General features: G+C 43.8%; 1 protein-coding gene across 1 annotated transcript in view; it reads right to left on the bottom strand.

The window, feature by feature from the left end:
- The window catches only part of RARS1 (arginyl-tRNA synthetase 1), a 118,457-nt gene extending 108,021 nt beyond the window's left edge, over window positions 1-10,436 (bottom strand). The window contains exons 1-2 of the mRNA XM_089659608.1: window positions 10,294-10,436; window positions 308-442 (exon numbers count right to left, since the gene is read on the bottom strand). Of these exons, the coding sequence (XP_089515734.1) occupies window positions 308-442; window positions 10,294-10,338 (180 nt within the window). The 5' untranslated portion in view covers window positions 10,339-10,436. The remainder of the gene's footprint in view (window positions 1-307; window positions 443-10,293) is intronic.
- Window positions 10,437-23,600: the final 13,164 nt, after the last annotated feature.

The raw sequence follows: 23,600 nt of genomic DNA, 5'->3' as shown, positions 1-23,600 counted from the left end.
ACAAGAAATTATGGAAATACTTCCCAAAGGGGTCCCAGAGAAAAATTTTAAACTTTAAAAAAGTGTCTTAAGTTAGACTTTAATGTTTTCATTAACTTTTGAACCACCACTTCTCCTCTCACGAAAAGCTTCTTGTCATGGGAAACCCCAAGGTAAAGGCAGACTACCCCCCACAATCATTTTAAAAAAATATTAAACTACATGAAAAATAGAATATTAACTATATTGTATATACTCAGCTGTACATCAAATAAACCAGTGCCAAAAAAACTCTCCCTAACAAAATGGAAGGTTAATATCGACATACCTTGCGCAGAATGTTTAAACGGTACTTCAGCTTTGCGTTTTCTTCCCTTAAGGAATCTAAGTTAGGGGAGTTTCCCGCAAATGAAAAGTTTCTGAGCAGTTCTATCTCAGCAGTCAGATACTTGATCTCCGTTTCCTAGTAAATCAGGACATAAAATTAAAGTAGTCAAGAGCTAAAATGGAATGCACCATGTGGAAACAAAAATAATTGACACCTTCACTGCTTCAGCACTTTTATAAATGTTGTAACAAATGGAGCAAAACTGGAATTCTATTCTTGATTCTGCAAGTGAAACTGGTAAAAGATAATATTTGTGTTGAGAAAACACATCTACAAAAGGCCTTTATTTAACCACATAACTATCTTGCACCAAAATGTTTATTTGTCAAAAAAAAGGTGTAGCAGAAACAGCATTTTGTTGCAAAAACTGACCTCCAAACCTATGTGTCATTTGTGGACAAAATGGTACTAAATGTTGCATGGATTTGTCATATGAGTTGTACATTTACAACAGTGGTCTCCAAACTGCGACCCGGGGGGCAAAATGTGTCCCTTTTCTTGCTTTTATTATTTAAATTATTGACACCAACAACAGGGCACTATTCCTCCCACTGATATCAATGGTAGGACACTATTCTTCCCACTGATACCAATGATGGAGCACTATTCCTTCCACTGACACCAACGAAAAGGCACACTTTTTCCCACTGATACCAGCGATGGGGCACTATTCCTCCCACTGACACCAACAATGGAACGCTATTCCTTCCACTGACACGAACAATGGAGCACTATTCCTTCCACTGACACCAACGATGGGGCACTATTCCTTCCATTGACACCAATCATTGGGCATTATTTCTCCCACTGACACCAATGATGGGGCATTATTTCACCCACTGACACCAATGATGGGGCATTATTTCACCCACTGACAGCAATTGTGGGGCAAGGTTTACTACCATTGACGCTGGGCATTTTCTACGCTCCGAGAGTAGGTTTAGAGTTAGTTAGGTTTTGCCTTTACTTCCAGTTTAAAATGGTTGTAAAGAAAAAAAAAACATGTCTATACTAATACCTGCTCTGTGGAATAGAATTGTACAGAGCGAACCCAATTCTCCTCTTCCCAGGTCCCCCGCCAGAGCTCCTGGCTCCTCCTCTCTTGCTGGGGCCCCCCAATAGGACAATTCCCATGGGGGAACTCGAGCATGCTCACTCCCAAGTCCCGCTTTTGCGTCCATTGACGCTCAGAGTTCTCTCGTCACTGGAATTAATAGCCAATGCCTCCTGCAGCTATCGATTTGCCCAGTGGGGAGAGACAAAGCCAAGAGAGTAGCAGTTCTCATGCACAGCACTGGATCGCGATGGGGCTCAGGGAAGTATAAGGGGGGAGGGGGCATTCTGTTACAAAGAAGGTTTCTTAGCTTAATGCATAGGATGCATTAAGGATAAAAAACCTTGAGGCTTTAAATCCACTTTAAATCCAAGAATTCATTTTGTTATAAAAATGATGGTAAAAATTGTGAGACATTGTAGAACACACATAATCTATACATTCATTGTACAAAATACCAAGCAATGAATTTTCATTGATTTTAATTAATTCATTATCATAAATATACTAAATGACTGATAAAAATTTTGAGACATTTGTAAAAAAATTAATCAATTTCCATCAATTTTTAAATAGAGTACTATTGAACCAGGGTGGATAAAAATCAATGATTTTTTTAAAAAAAATTAAAAAAATCGGATTTTTGTTTATTTAAATCGGATTTTTTTTAAATAAGATGCTTTTTGGAGGAAAATATATTACCATCCAAAGGTTATTCCATCATGAAATAAAGATTAGTTTTTTAATTATGTAGAATAAGGCTGTATATGTTTAATTTTTTTGGTAAATAAATTCCATTAATCCATTCACAATGTCAGGCTCTTCCAGAGGTTTTTGTAAGATTATTGGGCAGTTTCTCTGCCTTCAAGATATTATCACAGATGCTTGGTTTACTTTTGCAGTTCTCAAAACTGAATTTGACTCAGCGGAGATCACATGCCTCTTCTTCACAGCAAAAATGTTATAACATGAACAGAGTTAAGAAAAAGACCTTAATCCTAACTTCTACAAACCTATGAATACAGAATCAACCCCTTCAGTGCTAAGTTTCAAGAAGTTCAGTGAATAGAATAGAAACAATATTTTTCTGATTGTTTGGAGTGGAATAGATCTGCACAAGAAGAAAGTGAAACTAAGTGTGAGGAGGAAGGGGCTGACAGTCTAAGTTTCTTAAAATATATATATTTTGTTTAGCCAAATTAGTTAACAAACATGGATGTTTGTTTAACCACTTCCAGACCGGACACTTTTACCCCCTTCCTGACCAGGGCAATTTTCAGCTTTTAGCGCTATCACACTTTGAATGACAATTGCGCGGTCATGCAACACTGTACCCAAAAGAATTTTTTACCATTTTTTTTAGATAGATAAAGCTTTATTTTGGTGGTATTTATTCACCACTGGGATTTGTATTTTTTTTGCTATGTAAATGAAATGTTCAAAAAAATTTTAAAAAAGTGTTTTTTTAATAAAGTTTTGCAAATAAATAATATTTCATCATAAATCTTAGCCAAAATTTATTCCGTTATCTTTTTAGTAAAAAAAAAAAAATCCAAATTAGTTTATAAGCAAAAATTATAATTTTTAAACATTTTTTTTTACATTTTTATTTTATTTTTTTATATTATTTTTTATTTTTATTTTTTTTACATACTGTCACCCTAGCAGTACAGTGGTGACCATGGTGACACTGTACTACTTGTGAGGGGTGATAAAGATTTTTTTTTTTTTTTTTTTACACTGATTGCTTTTACACCCATATAGGATGTAAAAGCAATCATTTCTCTTTCTCTCTGTGTGCATTCCTGCACTCACTGAGAAATACAGAGTGAGCTGTGATTGGTCACAGCTTGTCACATGGTACAAGGCTTTTGTGAATAGCCTTGTACCATGTGACCTCTGTGATCATTCACAGATTTCACACATAGTAAGCAATGATGTCAGAAGTGACATCTTGCTTACTACTTTGCATGTGATCACTGATTGGCCAATCAGTGATCACATGATTGGGACCTCGTACAGAGGTCCCGTCCAACGATCGGTGTTTCACTGTGTCCGGAGGACACAGCGGGCACCGGATCGCGGTGCTGCGCGCTCCCAGGGAGCGCGCACAAGCAGGGTGCGGGGAGGCCGTTTATAGACGGCCACCCGACCCTGCAGTGCCACCGTCCGGCCGTTTATATACAACGGCCGGTCGGGAAGTGGTTAAGCAAATAACATATACTGTAATGTTATTGTTTCAGTTGAATAAATCTATTTAAATTGTTATTAAGGTAATGATTATTTTTCTCCTTCCTAAGTACAACAGAAAAGTTGACCAAATATGAATGATTAACCTATTAAACTGGGGATAAAAAAATCTAATATGAAAAGTTATTCTAAAAATCTTCATCTACTTGCATATTAAAGTTATACCAGCAAGAATTAGTCTATGTAGAAAACTATGATTTAAATCAAGCCTTACTGACTAGTGATTTAAATCAAATCCACCCTGTATTGAACCCAACAATTATTTATCATATTGCAGCTTACCAATTTTTAATTGAGGTGGCTGAATTAGTTTTCTTTTTTAGGTTTTTCCATTATCTTCACCTGGTGATCTGGCCAGTAAAACTGTTATTTTTCCAAATCTACACCTTCTTCATTTGGATCAGTGCACCCGCTTTCTGTCCGCATGTCAAATTTTGACATGCAGCTGTGTCTCAATCCACCTCTACAGGCTGTTCGCACGCATCCTGAGGCAGATGCAAGCGCAATAACAAAGGAAGCCCGCACGCAGAACAAGTGTCAGCTCTTGTCCTAATGAAGCCTGGTTAAAAAAAAAAAAAAAAAAAAAAAAGGGTAGCTGGAGTTCATCTTTAAATTGATAGTCAAGTACGTCCAAATGTGCTAGTGCAAATATTACTGTAGCCACATATTGACAATGTGGTTTCTGTTGCTCCTCCATCCACAATGGTGACATCCCAAAACAGGAAGTGTGTTATTGGCCATATCACCAGGTAACAATAAAAGTGGGAAAAAAAAAAAAAGCTTAAAAAGTAAAAATAATGCAGCCATCGCATTTAACAATGACTAAGCTACAAAGTATTACATTTTTGTTTTTGAGTTTATTACCACTTTAATTTGTGTAAAGACTGCATGTAAAAGAGGCGTTCCGTGCAATGTCGGCATCAGTTCCTGTCCACTAGGCTTGACAAAGAGAGCCTTCTCTGAACGTGTTGCCCTGAAGACCACACCCAGACATTACAGTTAGGCTGACAGATCCCTGAACCAACACAAGCGATGTTGGTGAAGTGATTTCCCCTGCTGTTCTATTAAATTCTGAAGGAGAGAACCCTCCCAGGGTTTCCTCATAATGCAGAACTAAACTACCAAAAGGGAGTTAAAGTGGAACTTCACTCTCAGTCAGCATTGACTATTCTTAATACTTATGTAGAGAGCATTAATAAATAGAAATGAAGTTATATCACATTTACTTGTTTTCATTTTTTAATATTTCTTTAGTTACTTCCTGGTTTCAAGGCCTAGACCAGGGGTAGGCAACCTGTGGCTCTCTAGCTGTTGTGGAACTACATTTCCCATGAGGCATTGCAAAGATTACAAAACTGACAGTTACAGCTATGAAGAGGCATGATGGAACTTGCAGTCCTGCGGCTCTCAGGTTGCCTACCCCTGGCCTAGACAAGCAATGTAATACATCCCAGGAGTCTTTAGAAGAGGAGGAGGGGTTTTCTCAGCTAAGCACACCCTCCTGCCACTGTGCCTGAGCTAAGGGCAGATGGATTCCAGGAAGTAAATGCTACATGAATCATCTGCCCTAACTCAAGATGGCCACCGCCAGAAATGCTGGGTGGTGGAAGTGGTGGGGAGGGTTGTTCAAAGTTAATTCTCAACAAAATAAAGCATGGAGAAATGGATAGATGGGGAGTTTGCTTTGAATGTTAAAAAGTAAATAGTGTTTTTGGTGCTTAGATTCAGTGTAGTTCTGCTTTAAGCTACTCATAGATGGATTAGTTTTTTGGGTCTGTCCCATAAACAATGGGTTTTCCCATCAACACAAGCAAGGTGGATTAGATCAACTCCTCTCAATATGGAACAGCCATAGGTGGATCAAAATTTGCCTTATCCCTGCTTAACTCTTCAAATTTTGATCCATCTATGGCCAACTTTAGTTCCACTTTAACACACCCCCGCCACCATTCTGACCTAGGCAAGAATGACATGTAACTGGTCCTACAGCCTCCTGGGATACTTACGTCACATATCCCATGAGGCTAGAGGATCAGCGCACTGAAGCTGCAGGATCAGTGCTGGTTGGTCCAGAGCCTCAGCAGAGCTGGATGCCTTCACCTGGAAGAGGCAGCCAATTGAAGAGGACCAAGGTGGTGGCACGGAACCCGCTCTCCGCTCTGTGGCACTCATACAGCAAACTGCAGCAGAACAACTCTGGATTAACTATGCCAGTAAGTACCGTATTTTTCGCTCCATAAGACGCACCTGACCATAAGACGCACCCTAGGTTTTAGAGGCAGAAAACAGGAAAAAAAAATTCTGAACTAATGGACTGCAGACATAGTACAGGAGATGACCAGAGACTGCAGACATAGTAGAGGAGATGACCAGAGACTGCGGACAGTACAGGGATGACCAGAGACTGCGGACACAGTACAGGAGATGACCAGAGACTGCGGACACAGTACAGGAGATGACCAGAGACTGCGGACATAGTACAGGAGATGACCAGAGACTGCGGACACAGTACAGGAGACGACCAGAGACTGCGGACACAGTACAGGAGACGACCAGAGACTGCGGACACAGTACAGGAGACGACCAGAGACTGCGGACATAGTACAGGAGACGACCAGAGACTGCGGACATAGTACAGGAGACGACCAGAGACTGCGGACACAGTACAGGAGATGACCAGAGACTGCGGACACAGTACAGGAGATGACCAGAGACTGCGGACACAGTACAGGAGATGACCAGAGACTGCGGACATAGTACAGGAGATGACCAGAGACTGCGGACATAGTACAGGAGATGACCAGAGACTGCGGACACAGTACAGGAGATGACCAGAGACTGCGGACACAGTACAGGGATGACCAGAGACTGCGGACACAGTACAGGAGATGACCAGAGACTGCGGACACAGTACAGGAGATGACCAGAGACTGCGGACACAGTACAGGGATGACCAGAGACTGCGGACACAGTACAGGGATGACCAGAGACTGTGGACAGCGCAGGGATGACCAGAGACTGCGGACAGCACAGGGATGACCAGAGACTGCGGACAGCACAGGGATGACCAGAGACTGCGGACAGCACAGGGATGACCAGAGACTGCGGACAGCACAGGGATGACCAGAGACTGCGGACAGCACAGGGATGACCAGAGACTGCGGACAGCACAGGGATGACCAGAGACTGCGGACAGCACAGGGATGACCAGAGACTGCGGACAGCACAGGGATGACCAGAGACTGCGGACAGCACAGGGATGACCAGAGACTGCGGACAGCACAGGGATGACCAGAGACTGCGGACAGCACAGGGATGACCAGAGACTGCGGACAGCACAGGGGATGACCAGAGACTGCGGACAGCACAGGGGATGACCAGAGACTGCGGACAGCACAGGGATGACCAGAGACTGCGGACAGCACAGGGATGACCAGAGACTGCGGACAGCACAGGGATGACCAGAGACTGCGGACAGCACAGGGATGACCAGAGACTGCGGACAGCACAGGGATGACCAGAGACTGCGGACAGCACAGGAGATGACTAGGGGAGGTGGGGAGCGGGTACCTGAATTTGACAGGTACCCGCTCCCACTTCCGCAGAGTTTTTTTTTTATCTTACCTGTTCCTCTATCCAGCCGCGCGCTGTCTTCCCGGCTTCTGTAGTGTGGGCGCTCGTCGGACAGCCGGATGCCCAGTGCGCATGCGCGAGAAGCGCTGCGCTTTGTGATTGGTCCGGCGGCTTCTGGGATCTGTCATGTGTCCCAGGTACCGCCTTACCATTCACAAAGAGCACTGCTTCTTGCGCATGCGCACTTGGGACCCGGCTGTCACGCACACTACAGAAGCCGGGAAGACAGCGCGCCGCTGGATAGAGGGACAGGTAAGGTCCCACTGCAGAGCTGAGCGGCCGGCCCGGTATTCTGACACGGCGGCGGTGGAAATACCGGACCGGCCGCTCTATATTCGCTCCATAAGACGCACTGACATTTTCCCTCCTTTTTTGGGGGACAAGAAGTGCGTCTTATGGAGCGAAAAATACGGTATATACTTTGATGACCACTAGTTGGGGGAAAAAAAAAAATGGAGGCGGGTAGGGGGAGATTAGTAGTTCTTTCATTTCTGTTTTGGCAATGTGATGGGAAATCTACACAATGGGACACAAATGGCAAAAATACAAAACAAAAAACCATGCCAATGATGCAAGCCGAGCTGCGCATGTGCAGCTCAGTTTACATGCTGGAAAGTACCAAGAACTGGCAGATAGGCTTATTGCACGTGTCTTCTGTCTGCCTGCCTGCTCGCAAGTGTTATCAAAATGCCTTCAGTACCACTTTAAGGTGCAGGAAAGTCGCCTCAAAGTAGTGCTGCAACTTTAAAAGAGAAATGTATGATTCTTTTTTTTTTTTTGCCCAACCATATTTACCTCGGTGGATGCATCATTGGACTGATGCTGCATATTTCTTCCTCCAGCTCTAAGGGTGAGAGTTCTCACAGTCACTCTGAACAGAGAACGGTGACTGTCAGTCACCACTCTCTGCTCTGCCCCATGCTCACTGGAACTCTTGGCTGTGGAGGGGGAGGGAGCAGCTGGCTCAGGCTCTCAGCAGATCAGTGAGAGGCTGAGACAGGTGCCGCTCCAGACTCTGGGGTGGATCCAAACTTTGAAGTCGGGATCTCTCTCTAGCCTGGACCAGCTGAGTGACGTCAGCCAACAGTGGGCTTCAGCCAGCTCTCAGCTGAAAAGGGGTCACAAGAGTGCAGAACGGACTGCACTCCTGTGATCCACTGGATAAGTACAGCCAAAAGATTTTAACTGTATTTCTCCTTTAAACCATAAATATCTAAATGGGTGCCACTGAAAACAATGGGCTGCAACTTGTCATGCGACTGTGTGCCCAAAGTCGCATGACAAGTTGCACAAGTGTGAACGAAGCCTTAATGAATGGGCTACATTAATACAATGTGTGCATAAAAATATGAGATATTCACATCTCTGCACCTTTTTGAAGTGTGATTTTTATCCCGTTTGCACCAACAGTACACGTATATGCAGCCTCTCGCCAGATGGGCCTTGACGCCAAAGAGGTCACATATATGCGCAACAAAACTGTGCCGAGAGCGCTACTTGCAATCAGGAGCTTCCAGATCATGTAACTGCCAATAACATGATCATAAACCCCTTAAAGGGCCAGGAGGCACCTATGTTACAGAGTTATATATAACCTAACCAATTTTTCTATTACAAAGCAATGTGAGGAATGTGGAATAGTTTGAAAGTACGTCATAACGCATTAAAGTGCGCACTGTCATGCCCTATTCCAGGGGTGGCGAAAAAGTTAGACACAAAGAGCCAAAATTTTAAACTGTGAAAGTCAGAGAGCCACACCACACAGTGACCTGCCAAAACAGACAAACACTCACACAAAAACACATAATTAAAACCATATTATTCACCATAACACTTTCTTCCCCTTACAAAACAACAATGTGTTCATTTCAAGGTAAGTGTCCACCCTCAACACACACATCAAATGCAACTTAGCCACAGTTAACACATCAACTACCCTGGAGGTTTTTGTGTGATCTTATCTGTTCCTCGATCCAGCCGCGCGCTGTCTTCCCGGCTTCTGTAATGGCGCTCGGCATGACAGCCGGGTGCCCAGTGCGCATGAGCGAGAAGCACTTATGCTTTGTGATTGGTCCGGCGGCTTCTGGGATCTGTCACGTGTCCCAGGTACCGCCTTACCATTCACAAAAAGCACCGCTTCTTACGCATGCGCACTTGGCACCCAGCTGTCATGCCCAGTGCCCACACTACAGAAGCCGGAAGACAGCGCGCCGCTGGATAGAGGAACAGGTAAGATCAAAGAACAAAGAAGAGCGGGTAACTGTCAAATTCAGGTACCCGCTCCCCACCTCCCCAAAGAAAGATGAAACTTGGCAAAGAGCCACAGTATACAAAATATGATAAGAGGCAAAGAGCTGCATTCATTTTGGCCGGGAGCCGCACACGGCTCGAGAGCCGCATGTTCGCCACCCCTGCCCTATTCACACAGGAACTGAAGTGTGTACATCGTGAACATGCTACGTGTTCATGTGTCCCCTGGGTGCTTGTGAGCAGGAAGACCATTCAAGTCTATAGGGACAGCAGTGTTGCAAGGACATAAGCCAAGCATGTGGGTGCGTGACCCCCAAAAGCACACTGGGCAGGCTGAACACAGGACCCGCAGGATCAAGCCGCACAAACACAGGGACCATGAACTATGTTCAGACCTCAGTGCCTGTATGAAGGAGGCCGAAGTTGCAAAACAAAAAGCAGAAGTATGAAGGAAGCATGGGACTGAATGGAAGAAGGAAGCATGGCTCCACATCGAGCAAAACCTCCCGCTGGAAAGGTATAGAGAACTGTTCACATGCTACAAAACACACTTGTCACTGACAGGACATACAAGTCATGGTAGGGCTCAGCGATTGACTACCATTGTATCCACCTATCAGCAGCTCTCCAGCATCACTAGTGCCGGGAAGGAGCACACGTGCCAAGACACAGACCCAGCACCCCCCGCCTCCATTATAGCAGCACACACACTTCTCACGTGACCGTACGGCTGCCTGACCTGCTCTCCCAGCTTTCTCTCATAGTAACACACCGGCCCCTCCATCCTCCAGTCACGTTGACACAATCAGCAGGAAACAACGTCATCTACAGCAGACAGAGGATGAAAATCCAGCGTGTCACATGAGAGAAGGCAGGCGGCCTCACGTCACTATCCTGCGTGCTCGCTCCCGTGCGTATCTCCGCAAACACCTATCTAATCAGCTCGCAGGGCTCAGATTTTGCGCGTTTTCGATCCCCTCTTGCTGATTGAGGCCACGTGACCTATTCTAGTCGGCAACATTTAAAGCAATCCTGGCTTTAACCACTTGCCCTTTAGAGGATTTATCCCCCCTTCCAGACCAGGCAATTGTTTGCGATACGGCGCTGCGTTACTTTAGCTGACAATTGCGCAGTGATGCAACGCTGTACATGAATTAAATGTATGTCCTTTTTTTCCCACAAATAGAGCTTTATTTCGGTGATATTTGATCACCTGTGCGTTTTTGTTTTTTTTTGCATCATAAACAAAAAAAGAAGACTGACAATTATGAAAAAAACAATATTTTTGACTTTTTGCTATAAAACATGTCCAGTAAAAAAATTTTAAAAATCAAATTTCGTTATAAAGTTAGGGCAAAATGTATTCTGCGACATGGCTTTGCTAAAAATAAAAAAAAACATCCCAATACGTCTAAATAAATTGGTTTACGTGAAAGTTATAGTGGCAGTATAGATACTGGAATTTTTATTAAAAATATTTTTATACTAGTAGTGGCGGCAATCAGTGACTTATAGCCGGACTGCGGCGGGCATTTTGACACTGGGTGGGAACTAACTGCTACTGACATCCTAATGACACTATTACAGTGATCAGTGCTAATAAAAAGCACAGACACTGTACTAATGACACTGGGGAGGAAAGGGTTAACTTTTGGGTGATCAAAGGGTTAACTGTGTGCTGTGTGTGTTTTACTGCAGAAAAATGCTGCTTTGTATTTCTGCTTTGTGTAATCTCCAAGCAGGACCCAGTGATTGACATCCCTAGCTGCCATTGGCACGCATATGTGCCCTTTGCCTGCAACTGCAAATCACGTATGTGTATATATATATATATATATATGTGTGTGTGTGTGTGTGTGTGATTTTGTGCAGCGCTGCCCCCCTGTAGCAATACTTCTACTATAGGGCAGCGGGCAGGTCAAAGTGTACCTAAACCGAAAAACCGAAGTGTAATCAATATATTCCAGCTCACAAGTGGATGTGGCTGTCTAAAGCATTCCCTTTGAATGATCACTGTTGTTTTGATACATTACGTATGTTGTTTTGCAACAATACATTCAGTCTATTTCAGTATTGCACCTTCAGCCCTATGTCTTGTCATTTTCCTCCTTTCCAGTGGATACATTGTTACACTTTAGATCAGTGGTTCTTAACCTGGGTTCGATCGAACCCCAGGGGTTCGGTGAGTCAGTCTCGCGGGTTCGGCGGAGGTGAAGACCCACACCCGACTCATATGATTCGTGCAGTAAATATTCATCATTATGTTTTTGTTTTTGTGTGAAAATCATGTTTTAATGGTTTTGTTCTTTGTTCTTAATGGTTTTGTTCATTTTGTGCACCTATGTATAAATATATATCTAAATATATACCTATGTTTTGAATTTGAAAAATCATATTTTATTTTTCCAATTAAGAAAGGTTCGGTGAATGCGCATATGAAACTGGTGGGGGTCAGTGCCTCCAACAAGGTTAAGAACCACTGCTTTAGATGCTCAGGTTTGTGCAGAGGTTTATGAGGCTTAAGACATAGAATTGCTGATGGTTAGACATCACTCTCAAGTCATTTTTAGTCAAGACTACTTGATTTTAAATTGACAATGTTGTCAGGTTTTTAATGGTGATGGGTGGAGGCATATATACACTGCTCAAAAAAAAAATGTCATTGCAGCAATTCAAAATGGTACTCAGTAGTTTGTATGGCCCCCACATGTTTGTATTCATGCCTAACAATGTCGGGGCATGCTCCTAATGAGACAACGGATGATGTCAAGGGGTACTTCCTCCCAGATCTGGTCCAGGGCATCACTGAGCTCCAGGACAGTCTGAGGTGCAACCTGGCAGCGTCAGCTGGATGGAAACATGATATCCCGGAGGTGTTCTATTGGATTTAGGTTAGGCAAGCATGGGGGCCATTCAATGGTATCAATTCCCTGATCCTCCAGGAACTGCATACTATCGCCACATGAGGCTGGGCATTGTCCTGCACCAGGAGGAACCCAGGACCCACTGTACCAGCGTAGGGTCTGACAATGGGTCCAAGGATTTCATCCCGATACCTAATGGCAGTCTGGGTTCCATTGTCTAGCCTGTAGAGGCCAGTGTATCCCCCCCATTGATATGCTTCCCAAGACCATCACTGACCCTCCACCAAATCGGTCCTGCTGAATGATGTTACAGGCAGCATAACATTCTCCATGGCTTTTCCAGACCCTTTCACGTCTGGCACGTGCTCAGGGTGAACCTGATCTCATTTGTTAAAAACACAGAATGCCAGTGGAGGACCTGCCAATTCTGGTGTTCCATCCTGTTCCTCTTTATACGAAGGAGCAGATACTTGATCTGCTGATGGGTTATCCACTTGCCTACTGGGCACTTATACCCCCTTCCTGCCCAGGCCAATTTTCAGCTTTCAGCACTGTTGCACTTTGAATGACAATTGCGTGGTCATGCAACACTGTACCCATATGAACTTTGTATAATTTTTTTCACACAAATAGAGATACTGCCTTGCTGACCACCCTACGCTTCTAATGCTAGACATACATGAACAAAAAGAAGAACCTAACAGATTTTTTATTTACATTGATAGATGTGGATGAAGAAATCTCTACCAGAAAAAAAGTGAATTATACACACCAAGGACCTGGCTTTTTTTTCTCCCTGAATGAAAAAGGCTCAGGAAAAGAACTGTCCAGATCCCGTGTCTGTGTTTACAAGCAAGACACAGGGCTGTGCTGTGTTTGGCTACAGCCGATTAGCATGTTTACAGCTGAAATCATTAGCCGTAACCTGCTGGCAAACTTGTGCTTTAGCCAATTACAGCACAGGTTAGCAGGGGGCATGTGCATGCACAGGTGGTGACATATGGGTAAATGTAGTGTGCGCAGTAAATGTACTGTGAGTGGGTGGCAAGAGGGTAAACTGCTCTAAATCCCAGGTTTTGTTGTTGTTACTAATCTGAATCTATTAATCCTACAACTAATATTCAGTTTAATTTATCATGACAACTTTTCAATGTGGCATGCAATCTGCACTGCAGGCCAGTGTCTCTCTAAAGTGTCCCTTACCTTCAAGTTCTAGAATTGGGAGATATGCAACTAGCTGTCATGTATGGTTGATATTTGTTCCTGTTGGCCAGGGACTGGGGATGAGCTTGGGTGTATTCGGATCCTAGTCCAAACCCATGTAAGTGAGCCCGCCAGCTGTCACATGTACTGGTCCAATCATCTGTGGCCAGGGCATTCCACTCCCCACAGCTGCACTTATACAAGGGGTGCGTAGAAGAAGTATGTATACACAGGGCCAGAGATAGGGGGTACCCCTGGCCCTCCTGTAGGGGGCCCAGCCCCCTCAGCTTCTGTTTACATTTGATTTCATCTCTGTTTCTCTCCTCTCCCCCAGACTACTGATCCCTTTCTGTTAACTGCTACAAAACTCTTTCCTTATACAACTTGAGCCCCCCCCCCCCCCCCCGTCATTGCCTGTTTCCTCTGCAAATCTATGCTCAACTCTTATTGAATTATTTATTTACTGCTCTAGTTAATGTGTCTCATTTCCTGTCACCTACAGCTCAGATCTAGCATTATTATATGCCTAAGCTCCCACCTCAACGACAACAACCTCCTCGATCCCCTGCAGTCTGGCTTCCGTCCCCTACACTCCACCGAAGTAGGGGACAGATTCTCCAACGACCTAACCGCCAAAGCTAATAGCCACTATTCAGTGCTCCTACTCCTCGACCTCTCCGTGGCTCTTGACACAGTCGAACACCCCCTCCTCCTCAAAAAACTACACTCCCTTGGCCTCAGAGATTCCGCTTTCTCCTGGCTCTTGTCCTACCTATCACAACGCTCTTTCAGCGTTACCTATAACGCTACCACCTCCCCCTCATTTCCCCTCTCTGTTGGGGTCCCTCAAGGCTCCATCCTCGAGCCCCTTCTCTTCTCCATCTACACCTCCTCCCTTGGCCAACTCATACACTCTCACGGCTTCAACTACCACCTCTATGCCGATGACACGCAAATCTATCTCTCGACCCCTCACCTCACCCTCTCAGTCTCCGCCCGAATCACAAACCTACTAAACGACATATCTGACTGGATGTCACGCCACTTCCTTAAACTGAACCTCTCTAAAACCGAGCTCCTAGTCTTCCCCCCAGCCCGCACACCACCCCCCATTGACTTCTCCATCACGTCCAACAATCCCACCATCAGGCCCGCCCCGCAAGCCAGAGTACTAGGTGTCATTCTAGACTCCAATCTATCCTTCCTGCCCCAAGTCCAATCACTAACAAACTCATGCAGACTCCACCTCCGCAACATTGCCAAAATATGTCCGTTCCTAACCCCAGAAACCACTAAGCAGCTCATCCACTACCTCATCATATCACTACTCGACTACTGCCCCTCCCTCCTCACTGGCCTGCCTCGTCACAGACTATCCCCGCTTCAATCAATCCTGAATACGGCAGCCAGACTCATCCACCTTACCAACCGCTCCGTTTCCGCCACCCCCCCTGCCAATCCCTCCACTGGCTTCCAATTGCCGAATGGATCAAATTCAACATCCTAACACTGATGTACAAAGCTGTCCATAATATCGCCCCAAACTACATCACCGACCTAATATCCAAATACCACCCAAAACGCACCCTCCACTCCTCACAAGACCTCCTTCTCTCTAGTTCCGTAGTCTCCTCCTTCCATGTCCGCCTCCAGGACTTCTCCAGGGCGTCACCCATACTCTGGAACTCCCTACCCCAATCCATCAGACTATTACCTACTCTCCTCTCTTTTAGGCGCACCCTGAAAACCCACCTCTTCAGGGAAGCCTACTCCACCCCCTGCTAATTCCCGACCTCCTCCACTCTTCCTATTACTCCATCCCCCACAGCTATTTCCTCCTGTACCACTATCCCCTCCCTCCTAGATTGTAAGCTCCAAGGAGCAGGGCCCTCGAACCCCTCGTGTATCACATTGTATTGTTATTGTACTGTCGCATGTTCTGTCTCCCATTGTAATGTACAGCGCTGAGCGAACTGTTGGTGCTTTATAAATACTGTATAATAATAATAATTCCTAATTGTATCTCACCACTAGTCTGATTGCCTTCACAATTCCTGGTCAGTCCCGTTCCCTTACCTATAATAACCTTTAGGGCCAGTTCACACTACATGTGTTTCAGTTGCTTTTTTTCTGCATCCAAAATGTACAGAAAGTAGGTTATATGGTTGTCAATGTCATAGTTCACATCAGTGCTTGCAGTTCCAGTGTGTTCCGGTTGCAGAAAAAAAAGTAGAACGGGCTGCATTTTTTTCTGCACTCAACTGTACTCTAACATGGCAAAAAACATCAAAAACACATCAGAATGCACATAAACACACTGGAACACACATGTCTCTAATTGAATTGAAGAAAAAGAGAGGGGAAAAAAGGAACTGGAATGCATAAAAAAGCGCACTGGCATACGTCAAAATGCATCAAAACGCACCGTAACACGATAAAAATGCATCAAAAACACACCTGGAACACATCTAGAACACATCTAGATTGCATTTCTATAGTATGAACCGGCCCTTAGGACTTGTTCACACCATCTGTGGTGCAGAAATGCATGCATTTTCCTGCAGAGCAAAGAAACGCAATGCCCTTTGCAGATGTGCGCAGGTACCATGAATATTTAATTGCACCTCTAGTAAACACAGATGCATTCACAGCCATCAAAACGTATGTTACCACATTACTGTGCGGTTAGGTGCAACACACTTTTAAAATAATATGCCTGCAGTATTTTTGCATGTTCCCACACATTAGGCAGCCCATTGAAATTAAAGGGCTGAGGAAAAAAAATTGTAAAAAATGCCACATTCACATAGGTCCTCTGGCATGTACAGCATGAATGAAGGGGTTGTTCATGTGGCTGGAGCCACCTGTTACACTACGGGGACATAGCAGCTGTATGAACACAGGTTTTAATCTGACAGGTGGGGAAGTGGCCCTGAATGCTCGCTGTTTGTGTTCAGGGCTGTACACCTGAACCCATATGCTTGTCAAATAAGGACCTGCAGCATTTCCATAGTGTAACATAGGTTGTCTGCAAACGGCGACAGCCACAAAATCAAACCACTGATTCACACTCTACAGGCCACAGCACCCATGTGAATGAGCCCCAAAACCTCAATTACACACAGAGCTTTATTTATTAACTCAGTACAATTTTATCATTTAGATATAACAGGAATTTGGTTGGGATTGTGTACATGAACTACTTAAGGACCGCCCTATCACAGATATACTGCTACAGGGCGGCACCATTTCGCGTTTCCGGTTTTGGGGCTCGCATGCGCCCTACCTGCATCTCCATTTGCGGCTGCGGATGTCAATCACTGGGTCCTGGCCGGTAATTACCCTGGAGTTTACGAAGCATTTCCGACAGGGAGGAAGATCGTTTTGTTTACAGTCTTCCTCCCTGTCAGCTCGAGCACACTACGTGGGATGGCTGGGCACAGTTGTTAAACATTAATTCCAAATTCATAATTCGGCACTTATATAATATTGATGGCAAGCTTGCAAAATATTTTGTTTTTATGATTAATCGTAATTAATATTAAAATTTGTGATTGGCCTTGAACAAGCGATCGTGTTAAATTCTCCAGTTATAGCTGAGCCAGAAAAATGTAATAGGAGTTAAGCTAACTAGCTGGAAGCTGAGTATTCTATAGAAGGGCATAGCCGGTTAAAGGTTCTCTAGTACAGAATGTCATGGGAGTGAACCAAAATAGAATTAGTATGAAATAATATATATTCAAATAGTAGCTGTGTGTAGTTAGTTTATGTTTTATAAGTTGGTAATTTCAATATTTTCTCTGGTGGTGGGGGGGGGGGAGGCCTGTCAGGTAGGCTGTATGGGGCCCTGTGATATCTAACAGCGGCCCTGTGTATACATGTGGGAAGAGGAATTCTGATTGGCCCAGAACGGGTGACAGCGAGTGGGCTCACTCACATGGATTTGGATTAGGATCTGAACACAGCTGTGCTCCTCCCCATTTCAGGACGCCTCTGACACTAATCCTTCATTTTGCAGTTGTCTGTGTGTGGTTCCACAGACTGCCCACTAGAAGTCCCTTTTACATGGAATACAATGGTGTGAGGAGGAGAGGAAAGTTGCAGCAAGAAGAGGAAGAAGAGGCAGACATGGTGTGAGCAGTCAGGGAATGAAAGTCAGAGTTCCCCTTTCTGCCCTGTCCCTGCACTGGCTTCATAGATATCCCGCTGTATATTACAATGAATCTTCTTTGAACATATGTTTTTGGTTGTACCCTGTACAGCTTCCTCTTATGTCTTATTATTAATATCCAGGGATGTAGCTACAGTAGAAATGCATACATACTGTACTTACTTTGAGGTAGGTACTTGGACTTTGATTATCTCGGCCGTCAAGCCTACACAGATACGAAGCTTCAGGAATAATGAACTCAGACACACCAGTATCATAAAAGCAGAATTTGTTTATTGACTGTAAAACAGTATCTTAAGTATGGAATACAGAATAGGGTGTATACAAGGTGGAGATTGTACTTCCGCCAATAGGAGAATGTTCATTCCAGTGCACGGCATGTGATTACCAACTGCACATTTCTTGTACAGGAGTGATACCAGTGTCACAGCATTCCTACCTTGTCTCATAGCAGAGAAATTATTAGAAAAAAATGTACAAGACACCAAAGAAAGAGATGCAACCTCAGCAACATCTTAACCCTTTCACTTGCTGATTGACATGTTGATGGATTTTTTATTATTATTATTATTATTATTATAATACAGGGTTTATATAGTTCCAACAGTTTGCTCAGTGCCTTACTATATAACGGGAGACAATACAGCAACAATATAGTTCAATCTCTACCCCTCGCCTCACCCCTTCAGTCTCCGCCCGAATCACCTGTCTACTGAGTGACATATCAGACTGGATGTCACTCTATTTCCTCAAATTAAATCTTTCCAAAACCGAGCTCCTAATTTTCCCACCAGCCCGCGCCCCCCCCCCCTCCATCACGACCAACAACACCACCATCATCCCACCCCGCAAGCCAAAGTCCTAGGTGTCACTCTAGACTCAAATCTGTCCTTCCAACCCCATGTCCAATCGCTGGCAAGCTCATGCAGGCTCCACCTCCGCAACATCTCCAAAATATGTACGTTCCTAACCCCAGACGCTACTAAACAACTCAGTCACTCCCTTATTATCTCACGTCTGGACTACTGCAACTCCCTCCTCACCGGCCTACCTCATCACAGACTATCCCCGCTTCAGTCTATCCTGAACTCAGCGGCCAGACTCATCCACCTTACCAACCGCTCCGCATCTGCCACCCCCCTCTGTCATTCCCTCCATTGGCTTCCGATTGCCCAACGCATTATATTCAAAATTACTAACAATGACGTACAAAGCCATTCAAAAGGCTGCCCCAAACTACGTCACCGACCTGATACCCAAATACCACCCAACCTGTACTCTTCGCTCCTCATAAGAACTCCTACTTTCTAGCTCCCTGGTCTCCTCCTCCCACACCCGACTGCAGGACTTCTCCAGGACTTCCCCCATCCTCTGGAACTCACTACCCCAATCCATCAGACTGTCACCTACCCTCCTCACCTTTAGGTGCACGCTGAAAACCCATCTCTTCAGGGAAGCCTACCCCACTCTCACCTAACAGCCGATTTCCTCCACTCCTCCTACCACTCCATCCCCCACAGTCACTTCCTCCTGTACCACTATCCCCTCCCTCCTAGATTGTAAGCTCGAAAGAGCAGGGCCCTCGAACCCCTCGTGTATTGTTTTGTTACTGTACTGTCTCATGTACTGTCCCCCACTATATTGTACAGTCCTGAGCAAACTTTTTGGCGCTATATATAATAAGAGGGTTAGGAGGGCCCTGCTCCTTGGAGCTTACAATCTAAGATTTGTAATGCTGTATAGTTAAGAGCCCCTGTCACCTGGTCTATGCATGTCTATGCCATCTGGGTGCACATGTCCATGGAGTTCAATCACATATAATGCTATTAAGGTGTAATGGGGAAGAATAATAACAATGTTTGCGATTTCTGAGGGGCTTATCATAAAGTGTGGCTGCAGGGCCGCCAATGCAGGCTGTTACTCCCATAGTGGGCTCCATGGGGTCAGCAGTGGGGAGGGGGGGGCTGTCAAGCAGGCTGTATGGGGACCCTATCCACAGTGGTGTACAAGGAGGGGGGTGGTTGTCTTTACATGTTGAATGTCTGCCTAGTCAGTTCAGCCTCCCCATCATACATCACTTTTAACAAAGTTCAAAAAAATAATTTCATTTCGGTTCCCCTTTTTTACAGGACAGATCAGTGGAAATGAAGGGAGCTGTTCTAACTTCAATATCGGGTACTTATACCCCCTTCCTGCCCAGGCCAATTTTCAGCTTTCAGCTGTCGCATTTTAAATGACAATTGCGCGGTCATGCAACACTGTACCCATATGAAATTTTTATCATTTTTTTCAAATAAAAAAAAGCACAAATAGAGCTTTCTTTTGGTGGTATTTAATCACCGAGTTTTTTATTTTTTACTAAATAAAATAAAAAACACCTGAAACTTTTGAAAAAAAAACACATTTTTCTTTGTTTCTGTTATAAAATTTTGCAAATAAATAACATTTCTTCATAAATTTAGGTCAAAATGTATTCTGCTACATTTCTTTGGTGAAAATAATAATTGAATTTGTATGTTTTATTACATTTTTCTTTTTTTACTATTTTATTTTTCAGCACACTGTGCCCAAAGCAATACAATGTTACCATAGTAACATTGAACTACTCTGGGCAATTGATCAGGATTTTGTTTAACACATTATGATTGCTAATACCAATGTATTTCATTGATATTTGCAATCATTGTTACTGAATGAAACTGATTCATTCAGTCTTTTGTTGTGATTAGCTGTGATTGGGCACAGCTGATCACATGATACAGATGGGCTCTGATTGGCCCTGTCTGTATCATGTGACTGCCTTGACCAGTCACAGCTAACAACATAATTGTATACAATGGATGGCATGACTGGAAGCCATCCATTGTATACAATTGACATGTGATCTGCATTGATTGGTCACAGCGGTCACATGACACTGGCAACGGGCTGGTGTAGTGATATGTCATCGGCTATGTCCCGTGGACACAGCCGGTGTCAGATTGCGCCACAGCATGGCCGTGTGACCTGCTCGTTTTGACAGGACGTCATATGATGCCCAGTCACAACGGAGAGTGTCTCGTCTGGCTGTCAATCTGCTATAGGCTGGGTGGGAAGGTGTTAAACCTGTGAGAACCATGACATTTCACTTACTACAGGTAAATTAAAACCTGCCATTGCACTAAACCATGCTCCACCATCTTTGGCCACAGCTACAACATTTATTTTCTAATTCCCACCTTAACCTTCTTTTTATGAGGGGGCAGGGGCGGACTGACCATTTGGAAACCCGGGCACTGCCCGAGGGCCCGGGCTCAGTAGGGGGACCCATGGGATGCCCCTGGTACCTTTTTCATAGGCTTTTTTGAGTTTGGGCAAGGACACAGGGGCCCCATGATCCCCTATTGCCCGGGGGCCCCATGAGTTGTCAGTCCGCCCCTGTGAGGGGATGAGCAAAACGTTGGACAGAGGGGTGGCTGTGGACGTGGTATACTTGGATTTTGCAAAAGCATTTGACACGGTTCCCCACACACGGCTAATGTGTACAGGCTTGGAAAAATCCATATGTAAATGGATAGAAAACTGGCTAAAAGATCGTATTCAGAGAGTAGTGGTTAATGATTCATACTCTGAATGGTCTGGGGTCATCGGTGGTGTACCCCAGGGTTCAGTGTTGGGACTCTTACTTTTTAATATATTTATAAATGATATAGGGTCTGAGATTCAAAATCCCATTTCAGTCTTTTGCAGATGACACCAAGCTCTGCAGTGGAATAATGTCCTAACAGGATGTCTTCAACTTACAAGCTGACCTCAATGCACTGTTTAATTGGGCAACTATGTGGCAAATGAGATTTAATGTTGATAAATTTAAGGTTATGCACTTGGGGGTTAAGAATATGCATGCATAATACATATAATACATATTGGGGGGGGGGGTACATCTGGGGGAATCAATGGTGGAAAAGGATCTGGGGGTTCTGGTAGATCACAAGCTTAATAATGGCATGCAATGCCAAGTTGCGGCTTCAAAGTGAGCAAAATCCTCTCTTGTATTAAAAGAGGTATAGACTCCAGAGAGAGAGAGATATCATTTTACCCCGGTACAAATCATTAGTAAGACCTCATCTGGAATATGCAGTTCAGTTTTGGGCACCAATTCACAAAAAGAACATTGTGGAACTGGAGAAAGTACAGAGAAGGGCAACCAAACTGAGAAGAGGCATGGAGGAGATCAGCTATGAGGAAAGATTAGAGGAGCTGAATTTATTCTCTCTTGAGAAGAGGAGATTAAGTTGGATATGATCAACATGTATAAATTCATCAGTGGTTCATATAGTGAACTTGGTGTAGAGCTATTCACCTTGAGGTCATCACAGAGGACAAGGGGGCACTCTTTACGTCTGGAGGAAAGGAAATGTAATCTCCAAACATGGAAAGGTTTCTTCACAGTGAGAGCTGTGAAAATGTGGAATAGACTCCCTCAAGAGTTGGTTCTGGCCAACTCAGTGGATTGCTTCAAAAAAGGCCTGGATTGTTTCTTAGATACACAGAATATAACTGGATACTAACATTTATAGGTAAAATTGATCCAGGGAATGTCCAATTGCCTCTCGGGGGATCAGGAAGGAATTTTTTTCCCAGCAGGTGCAAATTGGATCATGCTTTGCTGGGGTTTTTTTGCCTTCCTCTGGATCAACTGTGGGTATAGGATTATAACTTTTTTTTTTTTTTTCTATGGTTGAACTGGATGGACTTTTGTCTTTTTTCAGCCAGACTAACTATGTAACTATCTAACCACTTGCCCTCCTGAGGATTTAACCCCCTTCTTGACCAGGCCTCTTTTTGCTATACAACGCTGCACTATTTCAACTGATAATTGTGCGGTCATGCAATGTTGTACCAAATCGAAATTTATGTCCTTTTTTAACACAAATAGAGCTTTCTTTCAGTGGTATTTGATCACCTGTGTGATTTTTATTTTTTGCTGTATAAACAAAAAAAGGACGAAAATTGTGAAAAAAACTATTTTTTTTTTACTTTAGGCTATAATAAATATTTAGTAAACTCAAAGTTAGTCATAAATTTAGGCCAAAATGTATTCTGCTACATGTTTTTGGTAAAAAAAATCCCAATAAGTGTATATTGATTGCTTTGTGTGAAAGTTATAGCATCTACAAACTTTAGTATAGATACTGCAAATTAACCCATTTTTTGCTATACGGCGCTGCACTAGTTTAACTGACAATTGCGCGGTCATGCAATACAGTACAGAAATGAAATTTATATCCTTTTTTCACACAAATAGAGCTTTCTTTTTGTGATATTTGATCACCTGTGTGCTTTTTATTTTTCACGCTATAAACAAAAATAAGACCAAAATTTTTGAAAAAAAACTATATTTTCTCATTTCTGTCATAAAAAATATCCAAAAAACTAAAATTTCGTCATAAATTAAGGCCAAAATGTATTCTGCTACATGTTTTTGGTAAAAAAATCCCAATAAGTGGATATTGATTGCTTTGTGTGAAATCTACAAACTATGGTATAGATAATGGAATTTACACAGCTTTTACTTTCTGACTGCATCACATTTCTTGAGGCGCTAGAATACCAGGACAGTACAAACACCCTAAGCTATATATTCTGAGAGGCATATTGTGTTAATGGAAGATTTATTTTTTTTCTACAAGTCTTTGGAAAATTACATAAGCACTGACACTGTACTGGGGAGGAAGAGATTAACAATGAGGGGTGATCAAAGGGTTAACTGTGTGATAGGAGTGCTTTTCTAGGGGGCAGGGGGGGTGTGCTTCACAGTAAACACAC

This window comes from Staurois parvus, unplaced genomic scaffold (genome assembly GCF_062004578.1).
Source record: "Staurois parvus isolate SC_StPar_1 unplaced genomic scaffold, SC_StPar_1.0 ptg001171l, whole genome shotgun sequence".
In the NCBI taxonomy this organism is placed as follows: Eukaryota; Metazoa; Chordata; class Amphibia; order Anura; family Ranidae; genus Staurois; species Staurois parvus.
Note: the sequence above shows the minus strand (reverse complement) of the source record. Positions and strands in the feature narration are given on the sequence as shown.